Source organism: Saccostrea cucullata, unplaced genomic scaffold (genome assembly GCF_032062105.1).
Source record: "Saccostrea cucullata isolate Sc308-1 unplaced genomic scaffold, CSIRO_AGI_Scuc_v1 ctg146, whole genome shotgun sequence".
In the NCBI taxonomy this organism is placed as follows: domain Eukaryota; kingdom Metazoa; phylum Mollusca; class Bivalvia; order Ostreida; family Ostreidae; genus Saccostrea; species Saccostrea cuccullata.
The window spans coordinates 1,154,947-1,167,794 of record NW_026919274.1 but is presented as its reverse complement, the minus strand read 5'-3'; the positions used below and the strand labels follow the sequence as shown (position 1 = coordinate 1,167,794).

At 34.1% G+C, this 12,848-nt stretch overlaps 1 protein-coding gene across 1 annotated transcript; it reads right to left on the bottom strand.

The window, feature by feature from the left end:
• Positions 1-285: 285 nt before the first annotated feature.
• Positions 286-12,019, bottom strand: LOC134228732 (all trans-polyprenyl-diphosphate synthase PDSS1-like). Its single transcript, XM_062710428.1, has 10 exons — positions 11,871-12,019; positions 7,788-7,925; positions 7,386-7,519; positions 6,996-7,134; positions 2,438-2,549; positions 1,807-1,916; positions 1,425-1,505; positions 1,119-1,229; positions 799-882; positions 286-604 (listed from the first exon to the last, which is right to left on the bottom strand). Exons 1-10 carry the CDS (start codon positions 12,015-12,017, stop codon positions 464-466), a joined length of 1,197 nt encoding a protein of 398 aa, XP_062566412.1. The 5' UTR covers positions 12,018-12,019; the 3' UTR covers positions 286-463.
• Between the last annotated feature and the right edge of the window lie 829 nt (positions 12,020-12,848).

Sequence of the window (12,848 nt, the reverse complement as noted above, 5' to 3'; positions counted from 1 at the left end):
AAAACTTTATTTCACAATGAAATGGAATTACTTATACATTATATAAGGAATCCCTGTCTAGTTAGTATAATACGCAAGTGATTCCTTAAATATATAGTATATATGTTATTAATTTTTTTTTAATATAATTTTTTTTATAACTTGTGAAAGTTCTTGAACAAGGATCATGATTTTTGTGAATAAATTATAAATTCTCAAAAATCTGCAAAAACTATGTCAAATCATACTTTCTCCATCATTCAAAAATAATTAAAAAAAAACGGTATTAAATCACTTGTTTATCCAGAAAAATGAGAAAAAATCTTGCTCTTTAACATAATTTAATATTCTAAAAAAAAGGGAAAAATATATATGCTAGGACATTGCAAGCAATTTGTTAAAACGGGTCATACAAAAGACTAACAATATTATTATACATGTAACAATAATCACAATTGAATAAGGTCCCCTAAGTTCCTCTGTGTTATTTTGTCCTGCTTAGTACCAGGGAGGCCACATTTTCTAGTGCATCCCTAGCATTAGAATGTCTAAGTTCATATAGTAATTTTATGGCAGCAGCACTGTGAGCTTCAGCTAACATTCTAGTTTGGTAGACACCATCACTCTGAAAAAATAGATATAGTAGCTGTAAGGGGAGATAGCTGTAAGGATAGATGTTTGATGTGTCAATATAATTCTCAACTAGAGCATTATTTTTTAATATAAAGACATGTTTTCAAATATCTTAAATATATATCCCAAAACATTTTTATTACAATCTTTTAAAGTTTGGATTTTTTAAAGGGGATTTAAACTTACCTTGGCAACTAGGGATCTGGCTAATTCTACATCCCCTTCATGACAAAAACGTCTCATTATCAATGCATTTAGTTCTTGGTGTTCCTGTAAAAAAGGAAATCTCATGTACACCGAGTATAAAGTTAACATTTTTATACTGAAATGAAAATACAGTATCTCAGAAGTTTCCTACTTTCATATCTAATTTTTCACATCAAATAAATTACATGTATTACTTTTTAAAGTTTATTTGTTGAATAACAGGTTGTAAAACTGTAGCATTTATTTCTGTAGTAAAAATGAATATATTCAACTACAATATTTTCTTGATGGGATCTTACCTGAGCTGCGTATAGGACAGGAGCAGTAGCTAGCCCTAGCTTTAGATCGGCAGCTGTGGGTTTACCCATAATGCTCTCTTGGGATGTAAAATCTAGCAGGTCGTCTATCAGCTACAAATAATAGACTCTGTCACTCTGTTGTTGATATATGACACGACATTTAATATTTTTCAGAGTCTTAGAAGATTAAGACACTTCATATTGCCAGTTTTTCACTTTTTAAAAAACAAAGGCTTATGGGCCCTTACAGTAACCTGAGCATCATGAGTTTCATAAGATTCATAAGTAACATGTACATGTAGTTACCTGAAATGCCATTCCTATATTTCGTCCATATTCAAAAGCTACCTGAGTTATCTCCTCACTACAGTTATTTAAAACAGCAACCTGAAAAAGAAAGTGGTTTTTACTATACATGTACATGTACAAGTTTTTCAAATCTATTATCTTTAACATTCTTGTCTCCTTCTAATGTCTTCATTCCCATTGTGGAAATGAACCCTATTCTCCACTTTGTGCAAAGTGAATATTTTTCCATGTAGCTGTAATGTTATAATGCTTATGGTACTTATTAATACTACCTCATTGTGATGCAATGAAAGATATAGACAAGGATCACTCTCTGAGCAATAGAAAGCTCTGTTTATATTTTTCTCCTGTTGCAAGTTATCTACACACCAATACTCACTGCTTTACAACTGTTTGCCATAAGACTTGCAGTTTTCTTGTAGGTTTTCTTCAGGTAATGGTTGAATCTATCGTTTGGTTTTTCCTTTGATCCTAGCTGCATAAATTCCCCTGTGAAAATATTGAGGTAAAATTATACGCCAAAATTTAAGACAAAAAAAGCAGTAACTTACTAACTACTAACTAATAAGACTTTTATCATAATTAAAACTCAACCCAAAATTTTTGGATTGATAAGACTGCTTTGCACCTCTTTTCTTGTGAAAATGGGTAAATGCATCTTTTAATCAGATTTTAACAAGACAGTGTACTGAGCATAAGGCTTAGTACATGAGGGTGCAACAACAGATAGTGACAAATTGCTTACATATAAATGTTTTTTTTTTCATTATGTAATGGAATGTGACAGAGGTTTTTCAATTGGGTTGAATGGTCTAGTGTTGAACAAAGACAATAAAAATATTCATAAAAGAAGGATGAAGATTTACAATCAATAGTAACAGATTAGTCAGTTACCCAGCTTAATCAAGAGACAAATAGAGTAAAACTTATACTTAAGATAACTAAGTCAATGTTTATGCTTAAGAAGCTAAAAAATGTTATAGCAGCCTGACTACTCCTTTCAATCTAACCTCTGACTAAATCCTCGATGACCTGAGACAGTATTTTGACCACCTCCTCATTCCGTAGCTGGGCCAGAAGCATGGAGGACACAGAGAGAATATAATCCCCTACCAAGATGGCCTGCAAAGAAAAGGTAATAATAGAGAATTCAATATCAAACAAGAGATGTTTGTAAAACACTTATGCCTCCCTCCCCCCAAATTGGAATTTTTGAAAGTCAAAAAGGGCATAACTCTGTCAAAAATGGCGTGATCGTACCCAAAACAGATCTTGACCTAGATATTCATCTGATATATCTGTATACTAAACTTCATCTCAGTATGTGCAACCTCTGTGAAGAAAATGAACGGAGACTGCAAATAATTGGAATTTTTAAAAGTCCAAAAGGGCATAACTCTGTCAAAAATGTTGCGACCGAACCCAAAACAAAACATGACCTAGATATTCATCTGATATATCTGTATACCAAATTTCACTTCAGTATGTGCAATTGTTGTGAAGAAAATGAACGGAAACTGCAAATAATTGGAATTTTTCGAAGTCCAAGGGGCATAACTCTGTCAAACATAGGTAATCAGAGATTACAGAGCTCACAGGGGCGTAGCTGCCTATACGCCAGCACGCCATGGCGTGCACATCTTTTAGTCCAAAAAAAAATTACTGTTCATTTTTATAAAATTTATTATTAAAAAATTGATTATATCGTCATATAAAAAATTAAATTCCTAAAAGATTCCGTGTAAACTTACTATGCCTGCAGGCCTAATGTTATATATGTAATACCTATAGTTAATACACGAAACATGACGCCGCACGTTTTGGGGAAATTAAATTTGCTGGATTGAAATTGTTTTGTTTTAATTTCATTATTTAAAAATTAGACAAAAAATGGAACTAAAAATACCTTTTTAAAGTAATCACAAAAATTCAGACAATGCACTTGATTTTATTAAAAAAAAAAAACATTAATATTTTTTAAATATTAATAGATCTATTATTTTTTGGTGTCATAAATCAAAATATCGCGAAGTTGACTTCATTCCGTAGCATATGTTATATATTTAAAAATTGCGTAAATTTTGTGCAGTCTAAACGTGAAAACCCAGGAGCTTCCGGGGGCTTCGCCCCCTGGGCCCCCACCAGGGCTTCGCCCTGGACCCACTGGGGGCCTCTTGAAAGGCGGCCCCAGACCCCCTGCCTTTTTTGGCGTGCAGATCATTTTTGTCTAGCTACGCCCCTGGCTCACCTCAACGAATGTTGTTTTTAAGTACGGCAAAGTCACACAATTAACTAACAAAAGGTGTACATCCAAAAATACAAAATTTATGCACTTTTGATCTGATTCTTACGAATAGACCTATATAAAACTTCAAACTAGTTATTTATCATGAAAACATAATTAAAATCCAGCATCTGAAGCAAGTTTGAGAGTTTTCATCCCTTGATGCATCATTTGTACAAGTTTGGTTTATATAAGCCTTACAGTTTCTTGGTAATAGACCTGCACCCAGAACTTTTACCTGGTTCATTATCTGGAAAATGTAAGTCGAATTCAGCATCCAAAGCAAGTCCATTAGTGTGCATCCTAAGATGTATCATTTAGGGGTGGGACGATATACCGATACACCGATACATATCGATATTTTCCTCTAAGATATGGTTTACGATACAAGCATTCAAATATCGGTACGAAACGATACAAGAACGACCTATCCAAAAATTGAAAATGAAAGTATATATAAACTTGTCCTTGGAAAATGGTGGCTTGTACGAAGCGTAGAGACGATGGTGATATTGAAAACATAATGTAGAACTAATAAGTCGTTGATTAGGGGTAAAACGTTTTCCCTTTTAAGCAGCCTCGGAAGATTGGACAAGAAAAGTTCAGTATGTAAAGCGTGCTACACACAGAAAGTATCGTTTCCAGAACATTTGATATTATTAATTGTTAGTCCATCTCGTGCTTTTTTGTAATCTCAACTAGGCTACAGACTTTCAGGAATTGATTATAATGTAAATGTGCTGTTTTTTTATAGGAAATTTTAGTCAGTGTTCTTTGATGAACTACTGTTTGTAAACAACTTATTTATAGAAATTTGGTAACAATAATATGCACATGTATTATTGTTTTTGTAAAGTTTTAGTCAATGAAATTGATGAACTTCAAGTATTAATTTCAAAGCACACATGATTTTATATAGTCTAAGAATAACTTGTTGATTTAATGTCAAGACAAAAAAAAAATGAAATAAAATACTAATTCTTTTGCGTAGTTTTATAATTTATCATGTAACAGTTGATTTAATGTCAAGACAGAAAATGAATCATAAATAAAATACTTTTTTTATAATAGTTTTATAATTTATCATAATATTGAGATACGTATCGTATCGTGCTAATATATCGAGATACGTATCGTATCGCAAGATCTGTGTATCGTCCCACCCATAGTATCATTCATGCAAGTTTGCTCAATATAGGGCTCATAGTTACTTGGAAATGAAACCTGCATAAAAAGCTAACCTTTTCACTCATCCAGAAAATGTAGGTCAGATTCAGCATCCGAAGCCAGCCTGGTAGAATGCATCCTAAGATGCATCATCCATGCAAGTTTGGTCATTAAAGAACTCATAGCAACTTGAAAATGAAACCTGTACCAAAAACTTTGATTGTTCACTCAATCGGAAAATTTAGGTCAGATTCAGCATCTGAAGCAAGCTTGGTAGTGATTGGGAAGGCCAAAATGGTCAATGGGACTATGGCGCAACTGTCAACATTTTTGATGGGCCATTTCGAAAATGAATGGGTCATCAATATAATCTGAAGGACCATTTCAAGAAATAACAAAGTGACAAACAAATATGAAATATGCTAGAAAAGTCGTTTTTAATTAACCGAATCCAAATTTTAACGCATGAAATGCAGCAAATTTAAAGGAACTTGCTTAGAATATAACTGACCCGTATTTTGTGTTAAAATTACGACAGTTTTGGAAAGGGAACAGCCCTACCATACAAATGAATGAAGTATCGCTTCGTTTAACCGGAAGTACTTTTTGACAGGTTTCAACCAATGAGATTTGTTGTTTTAAATTGACTGCATTTAAAACGAAAGAAAGTCGTACGCAAAATATTTCCAAATAACATCGCTAAAAGTTGAATGCGCACCTTGGCGCCATGATTGATTGATTTAATGCGCCATTTTTCATTTCAATGCAACTATGGCGCATGGCGCAAGCCCTTCCCAATCACTGGCTTGGTAGTGTGCATCCTTAGATGTATTATCCATGCAAGTTTGGTCAACATAGGGCCCATAGTTACTTGGAAATGAATCCTGCACCAAAAACTTTAACCTGTTCACTCGTCCAAAAAATGTAGGTCAGATTCAGCATCCGAAGCAAGTCTGGTAGTATGCATCCTAAGATGTACCATCCATGCAAGTTTAGTCATTATAGGGCTCATAGTAACTTGGAAATGAATCCTGCACCAAAAACTTTAACCTATTCACTCATCCAGAAAATATAGGTCAGATTCAGCATCCATAGCAAGTCTGGTAGTATGCATCCTAAGATGTACCATCCATGCAAGTTTGGTCATTATAGGGCTCATAGTAACTTGGAAATGAAACCTGCACCCAAAAACTTTAACCTGTTCACTCAACCGGAAAATGTAGGTCAGATTTAGCATCCGAAGCAAGTCTGGTAGTATGCATCCTAAGATGTACCATCCATGCAAGTTTGGTCATTATAGAGCTTATAGTATCTTTGAAATGAAACCTGCACTAAAAACTTTAACCTGTTCACTCAACCGGAAAATGCATGTCAGATTCAGCATCCGAAGCAAGTCTGGTAGTATGCATCCTTAGATGTACCATCCATACAAGTTTGGTCAACATAGGGCTTATAGTTACTCGGGAATGAGACCTACACCAAAAACTGCACCAAAAATGTTAACCTGCTCCAAAAACATTAACCTGGTCATTCCTTTGCTGAAATTTCAGCATCTGAAACTGTGACTAGTACAATGAAACACACTAGGAACAACTTCCATGCATGTCTAATCAATATAGGACATAGAAGTACTTAAAACGAAAACTGCTCCAAAAAACTTAACCTTAACCCGGGACGCTGACACCGACGCCGAGGGTATTACATAAGCTCCCCCAACTTCGTTGAGGTGAGCTAAAAATGGTGCGACCGTACCCAAAACATAACTTGACCAAGATATTCATCTGATATATTTGTATACCAAATTTCATTTCAGTATGTGCAACAGTTGTGAAGAAAATGAATGGAAACTAAATGGACCGACAGACAGAGCGACCGACCAACAGACAGCAGCAAAGCAATATGCCCTCCCTTCTTCAAAGGGGGGCATTATTATAAAACATCAGAGCAAGATTATGATTGTCATACCTTTATGGTGTGTTTTTTTTTATCCTAAAACAAAAACTTATTTCTGTTTACCTTTGTTTGAGAATTACACCTCATCTGAATACTTGTAGCCAAAGTCTACATATTTTATCTGATTTCTGTGTAGAATAAGAATTTCTGTTTCTTATGCCCACCTTTCTTTGCCCCCATCTGTTGTCTACTGTGGGCTTCCCGCGTCTTGTAGAGGAGTTGTCTATCACATCGTCATGGACTAGACTGGCAGTGTGAATCATTTCTGTTATCATGGCAACCTGCTTTTGGGACTGTGAAATTCTACAAATAATACATCCTGATGTACATCTACTCAGCACCTTACAATAAAGTTACTACATGTAACGGTACACAAGGTTCTTCATAACTTCAGTAGTATAATATGAAATATCATGTTGATGTACCTCTTAATTACCAGTAATAAACATGTTTAAATGAGTACAGTATATACAAATAAGCAGATTGTATTCTGTTGCTTTTTACTGGTTCTTTCAGCACCCTAAGGCTTGGTATATTTAGATACAATAACTTACACATCTAAAGTGTTTTCATGAGCATTGAGGGCTTTAGCCATTAGGAGCACAATCAGAGGACGGAAAGTTTTCCCTTGTCCATCAAAATAGTATTGCGCCATTTCTCTCAACTCAGACAAATGTGTTCTAAATGTCTGCAATTGAAAGGGAAGATTATTTTGATGATCCTATTTGTAAGAATATGAATATCACTAATGAAGGATAAAAATAAGTTTTAATAATGTAATCTAATATTTCATATAATCAGTATTGGCATGAAACTTTTGTTTATTTTTTTCATTGTTATTTATGTACAAGTAAAACATAACTTGCTAATATTTTACACTAATTATTAGAGCTGTATAAAAGTATAAAAATAATGTTCACATGCAGATTTACAACTAAATGTTCCTGGATCATCACCTTATTTATGCTGCTGCATATATGATCAATCTCTGGTTTGGCCAGCTGGAATGGATTTATGTCATTTTTGGAATCTGTATGAGGAATATGTGAAGATAGTGCTCTTTGCTGCACAATTCGAAGCTTGCAATGAGAAACCTATAGAAAATTCAAATAAGATAAAACACTTCTGATCAATATGAGCTTGTGAAGATCTACATCATTTTCAACATGTTCAGGAACTTGATAAAGGAACACAATAAACTTTGAACTATTTTTTCACATTCACTCTAGAGTCGTGAAGTAAACAAGTTTTACTGTATTATCAATCAATCACATTCGAAATATCTTATGCCCTATTCACACTCAGAATTTAATGCAAATCAAAGTTACTGGAAATTAAAATTCTGCTGTTACACATGCATAAAAATTTTTTCAGCATTCATATGAAGGTAATAAGTACATGTACTGTTAAAGCAGAAATATTCATGGGGGATTAAATTTTGTTCATTTCCTTGTTAACAATTATCAACGAAAATAAATCCCAGAACAAATTTTTATATCATTGGTTTAATTTTGAAACAACAAAAATTCATGTCCACAAAACCTTTTTAGATGACAAATCAGCGAAATTTAATTTATGCCTACTAAAATTTGAATTAAACTCATTGACATAAAATTTTTTTTGTCATTGTGAACACTGGTCAAATTTTATCACATTAACTTATGCATAATTCACATTAACTTATGCATAATTCAGTATAACCTTTCCATGTAAACAGGATATTATTTTATTATTATACTACTGTCAATGCATCCTTTATTATGTTCCCCAAACGGAGTTTGGGAACATATTGTTTTTACTCGGTTTCTTATTATTATTATTATGTTCCCCAAACGAAGTTGGGGAACATATTGTTTTTACTCTGTTTCTTATTATTATTATTTTTCTTCTTCTTCCTGGGTACTTTTTTGTCCGGGAATGATCTTGTAAACTGTTCATCCGATGTAGGTAAAACCTTTTTAAGGTTAGAAGACATGTTATGTAGATTTGCCTAGTCAAGGTCATTTTGCGCGCACGTGCTTGCAAGAGCGCCCACGTGCAACACGAGAAATGATCAATATTATTGATATAGACTTACTTTCTCAATCTTTTATGAAATGCGTTGAAACTCATATTGTAATGATATATTAGTAGCATAGACAAGATGACATGGTCAAAATAGCAAGATCTCACGCGCATGCACGTGCGCTTTGCTCTGATTGGCTGAAACTAAAGTCTCAATATCTTTCTTGTTTTTTGACGAAATCCTTTGAAATTTTGAACATAGTCATGTATTACGATATCTTACAACATGATATATAGCAATTATCATGAAAACACGTGTATGCACGTGCACTGCAATCTGATTGGCTGAAGCTTTAAATAGCTATAACTCCTTTGGTTTTCAACCAAACAGGATGGGATTTGGAACATAGATATATATAATGGACTTCTACAAGAAGGTATGGTCACCATGCACATGCATACACGTGCGTGTACGTGCACTGCAATCTGGCTGAAACTTTAAACAGCTTTAACTCCCTTGGTTTTCAACCAAACAGGATTGGATTTGGAACATAGAGATATATAATTGACTTCTACAAGAAGGCATGATCACATGCACATGCATGCATGTGCGTGTACGTGCGGTGCAATCTGATTGGCTGAAACTTTAAACAGCTATGACTCCGTTGGTTTTGAACCAAACGGGGTGAGATTTAGAACATAGATAGATGTAATGGACTTATACAAGAAGGTATGGTCACCATGCTCATGTATGCACTTGCGTGCACGTGAAATGGGTAAAATTAAAAATACACTTGAATGAGCGGTTTTTTTTTTATACTTTTGGATTAAATACTTTAATATTTAGCATATTAAAATATAGATTGTGTAGACAATATGATATGGTAATTACGCACATGCATTCACATGCGCAAGTGTGCAATGATAAAATTTGAATGAACATAGTACACTTTCGGGTAAACGTTGTTAAAGTCTCAAATGCATAGAGTTTGTCTTATTTAATTACGCTTACAGGGAATATGACTATAAAAGGGAGTTGGGGAGCGTTTGGGGAACATCTGTAACGGTCCCCGTTACAATTAGCACTAGTTATTATTATTATTATTCTTTTTTTTCTTCTTTGTTCTCCGGTACTTTTTTGTCCGCGAGTGTTCTCAGAAACTGTTCACCCAATTGAGCTAAAACCTTTTTAGGGTTAATAGGTGTGTAGTGTAGGTGTGCAACACGAAGGTTATTTTGCGCGCATACGCATGCACGTGCGTGCGCGTGAAATGAGTGAATTGACTGATATACTTAATATAGCTATTACATTTATATTTTTTGATGAAATGATTTGAAACTCATTATATAAAGATATATTAATACTGTAGATAATGTGACACTGTCAAATTAGCACGAACTCACGCGCATGCACGTGCGCTTCGCTCTGATTGGCTGAAACAAAAAGCTCAATATCTTTTCTGTTTTTTGACGAAATGCTATGAAATTTAAAACATAGGCATACTTTAGGATGTACTACAATATGATATATAACAATTGTCATGTAAACACGCGCATGCACGTGCACTGCAATCTGATTGGCTTAAACTTTAAATGGCTATAACTCCTTTGTTTTTCAACCAAACAGTATGGGATTTAGAACATAGACAGACATAATGGACTCCTACAAGGCGGTGAAGTCGTCATGCACATGCATGCACATGCGTGCACTTGTGCTTTGCTGTGATTGGCTGAAACAAAAATCGCAATATCTTTTTTAATTTTTGACGAAATGCTTTGAAATTTTACACATAGTCATGCATTAGGATGTCCTACAATATGATATATAACAGTTGTCGTGAAAACATGCGCATGCACGTGCGCTGCAATCTGATTGGCTTAAACTTTAAATGGCTATTACTCCCTTGTTTTTCAACCAAACAGGATGGGATTTAGAACATAGACAGTCATAATAGACTCCAACAAGATGGTATGGTCGTCATGCACGTGCGTGCACGTGTTCTTCACTCTGATTGGCTGAAACAAAAATCTCAATATCTTTTCCGTTCTTTGACGAAATGCTACGAAATTTAAAACATAAGCATACAATAGGATGTCCTACAATATGATATATAACAATTGTCATTAAATCACACGCATGCACGTGCGCTGAAATCTGATTGGCTTAAACTTTAAATGGTTATAACTCCCTTGGTTTTCAACGAAATAGGATGGTATTTAGAATATTGATAGACATAATGGACCCCTACAAGAAGGTATGGTCATCATGCACATGCTTGTAACGTGAAATGAGTAATTTAAAAATATGCTTGAATGAGTGTATTTTTTAATACTTCTGGATTTAATGCTTTGATATTAAGTCTATTTGAATATATATACATAGTGTAGAAAAGATGATATGATCATTACCCACATGCATTCACATGAGCTCGCATGTAATGCTAAAATTTAAATATATTTCATAGTCTTCTGGGAAAACATTGTTTAAGTCTAAATTGCACAAAGTATGTCTTATTTAATAGAGTTTAAGGAAATATGGCACCAAAAGGGAGTTGGGGAGCGTTTGGGGAACATCTGTAACGGTCCCCGTTACAATTAGCCCTAGTTTCTTATTCCTATAGAAGACTGAGGGAAAGAATGCTGCTTATAATGCCTGGGAGATCATATTTTGATCAATCTGTGACAAAAGCAAAGCCATTAACAGGGTTTTCATGGTCTAGAATACATCACTGAACAAAACGTTAATTCGTTTTTCTTATGCAATATCAGCTGTTGAGGGTTGTATAATAATAGAGAAAATTCGGGTGTTACTTTAAAACACCTATATGCTGATGTTGGAGACGCATATATTTATCAACAATTCAATATAAATTGTATATTTGAAGTAATATGTGTCAAATTTTGAAGTAATTTGTGTCAAATTTTAAGTTTAATATAACATTTGACTACGCTGAGATTGTATCCTGTTGAAGTACCGGCTGTGAAGGTCGTACCCTGCCAATTTAAAACCGATCATTTTTTCGATGAAAGCTTACCTGCCATGACCTACGTTCCCTCACTGGTTGTGTATTAAATGTATTGTTTCTAGAAATATTACACGTTGAAAAATATCTTTTCAAACATTGTTTTACAACTAAAATATCACGTAATTGTATATTCAGTCTGCTCGAAACGGATGCCATGATCTGATCAGACGGTTTTGAATTCGGAATATAGGGAATGTCATGCCCGACAAAATATAAAAAGGGGGGGTGCATTTGGAATTAATTACTAAGGATCTATCACGAGTTGTTGCGTAGTGGATATACAGTACAGATTTTTCAATACTCCAGTATATACTTTTGTGTTTGCTCGGTTATCCCATGATCATTACTACATAGAAATACAAGTTAACGTCTATGGAATGCCATATACGACAGCCAACTGCTTACTGCCAACTGCTGACTGCTTACTGCCAACTGTCAGCTGCTTACTGCCAACTGCCACACATATTGAATACATTTTATATTTGTTTAGATATTTATATGAATTTTCACCAAAAAAAAAAGGAAAAAAAGGGCACGGATCCAGGACATTTTTTCCAAGGGGGTCACCCTGGTAAAATTGAATTGAATAAAATGACCAATATGTTTTATCTTATGTAATATTTAATATATGCTGTTGATAAAGTAAATTGTTTTTTTTTTTAATTTGTTTTCCTATTTGAAATAGGTAATAAAATGACTAGTTTCTGCTTTTAATCTTTAAAGAAGCCCCCCCCCCCCCTCACTAGAGACAACAAAACCTTTGAAGAGAGAATAATAATATAAAAGATTTGTCGTTTTGCAGAGAAAGATGTTTTGAAAATAAATTTCCGTTTTCCATTATATTCTATAAAATATAATTTTCCTCAAATTAAAGATGTCTATCTCATGCATAGATCGGGGGGAGGTGGTGTTAAAATTTGTACAGTCATACGTTAAATAAAGTAAACGAACTACCGGTATAACTGACCTTGGACCCTCCACTTAGAA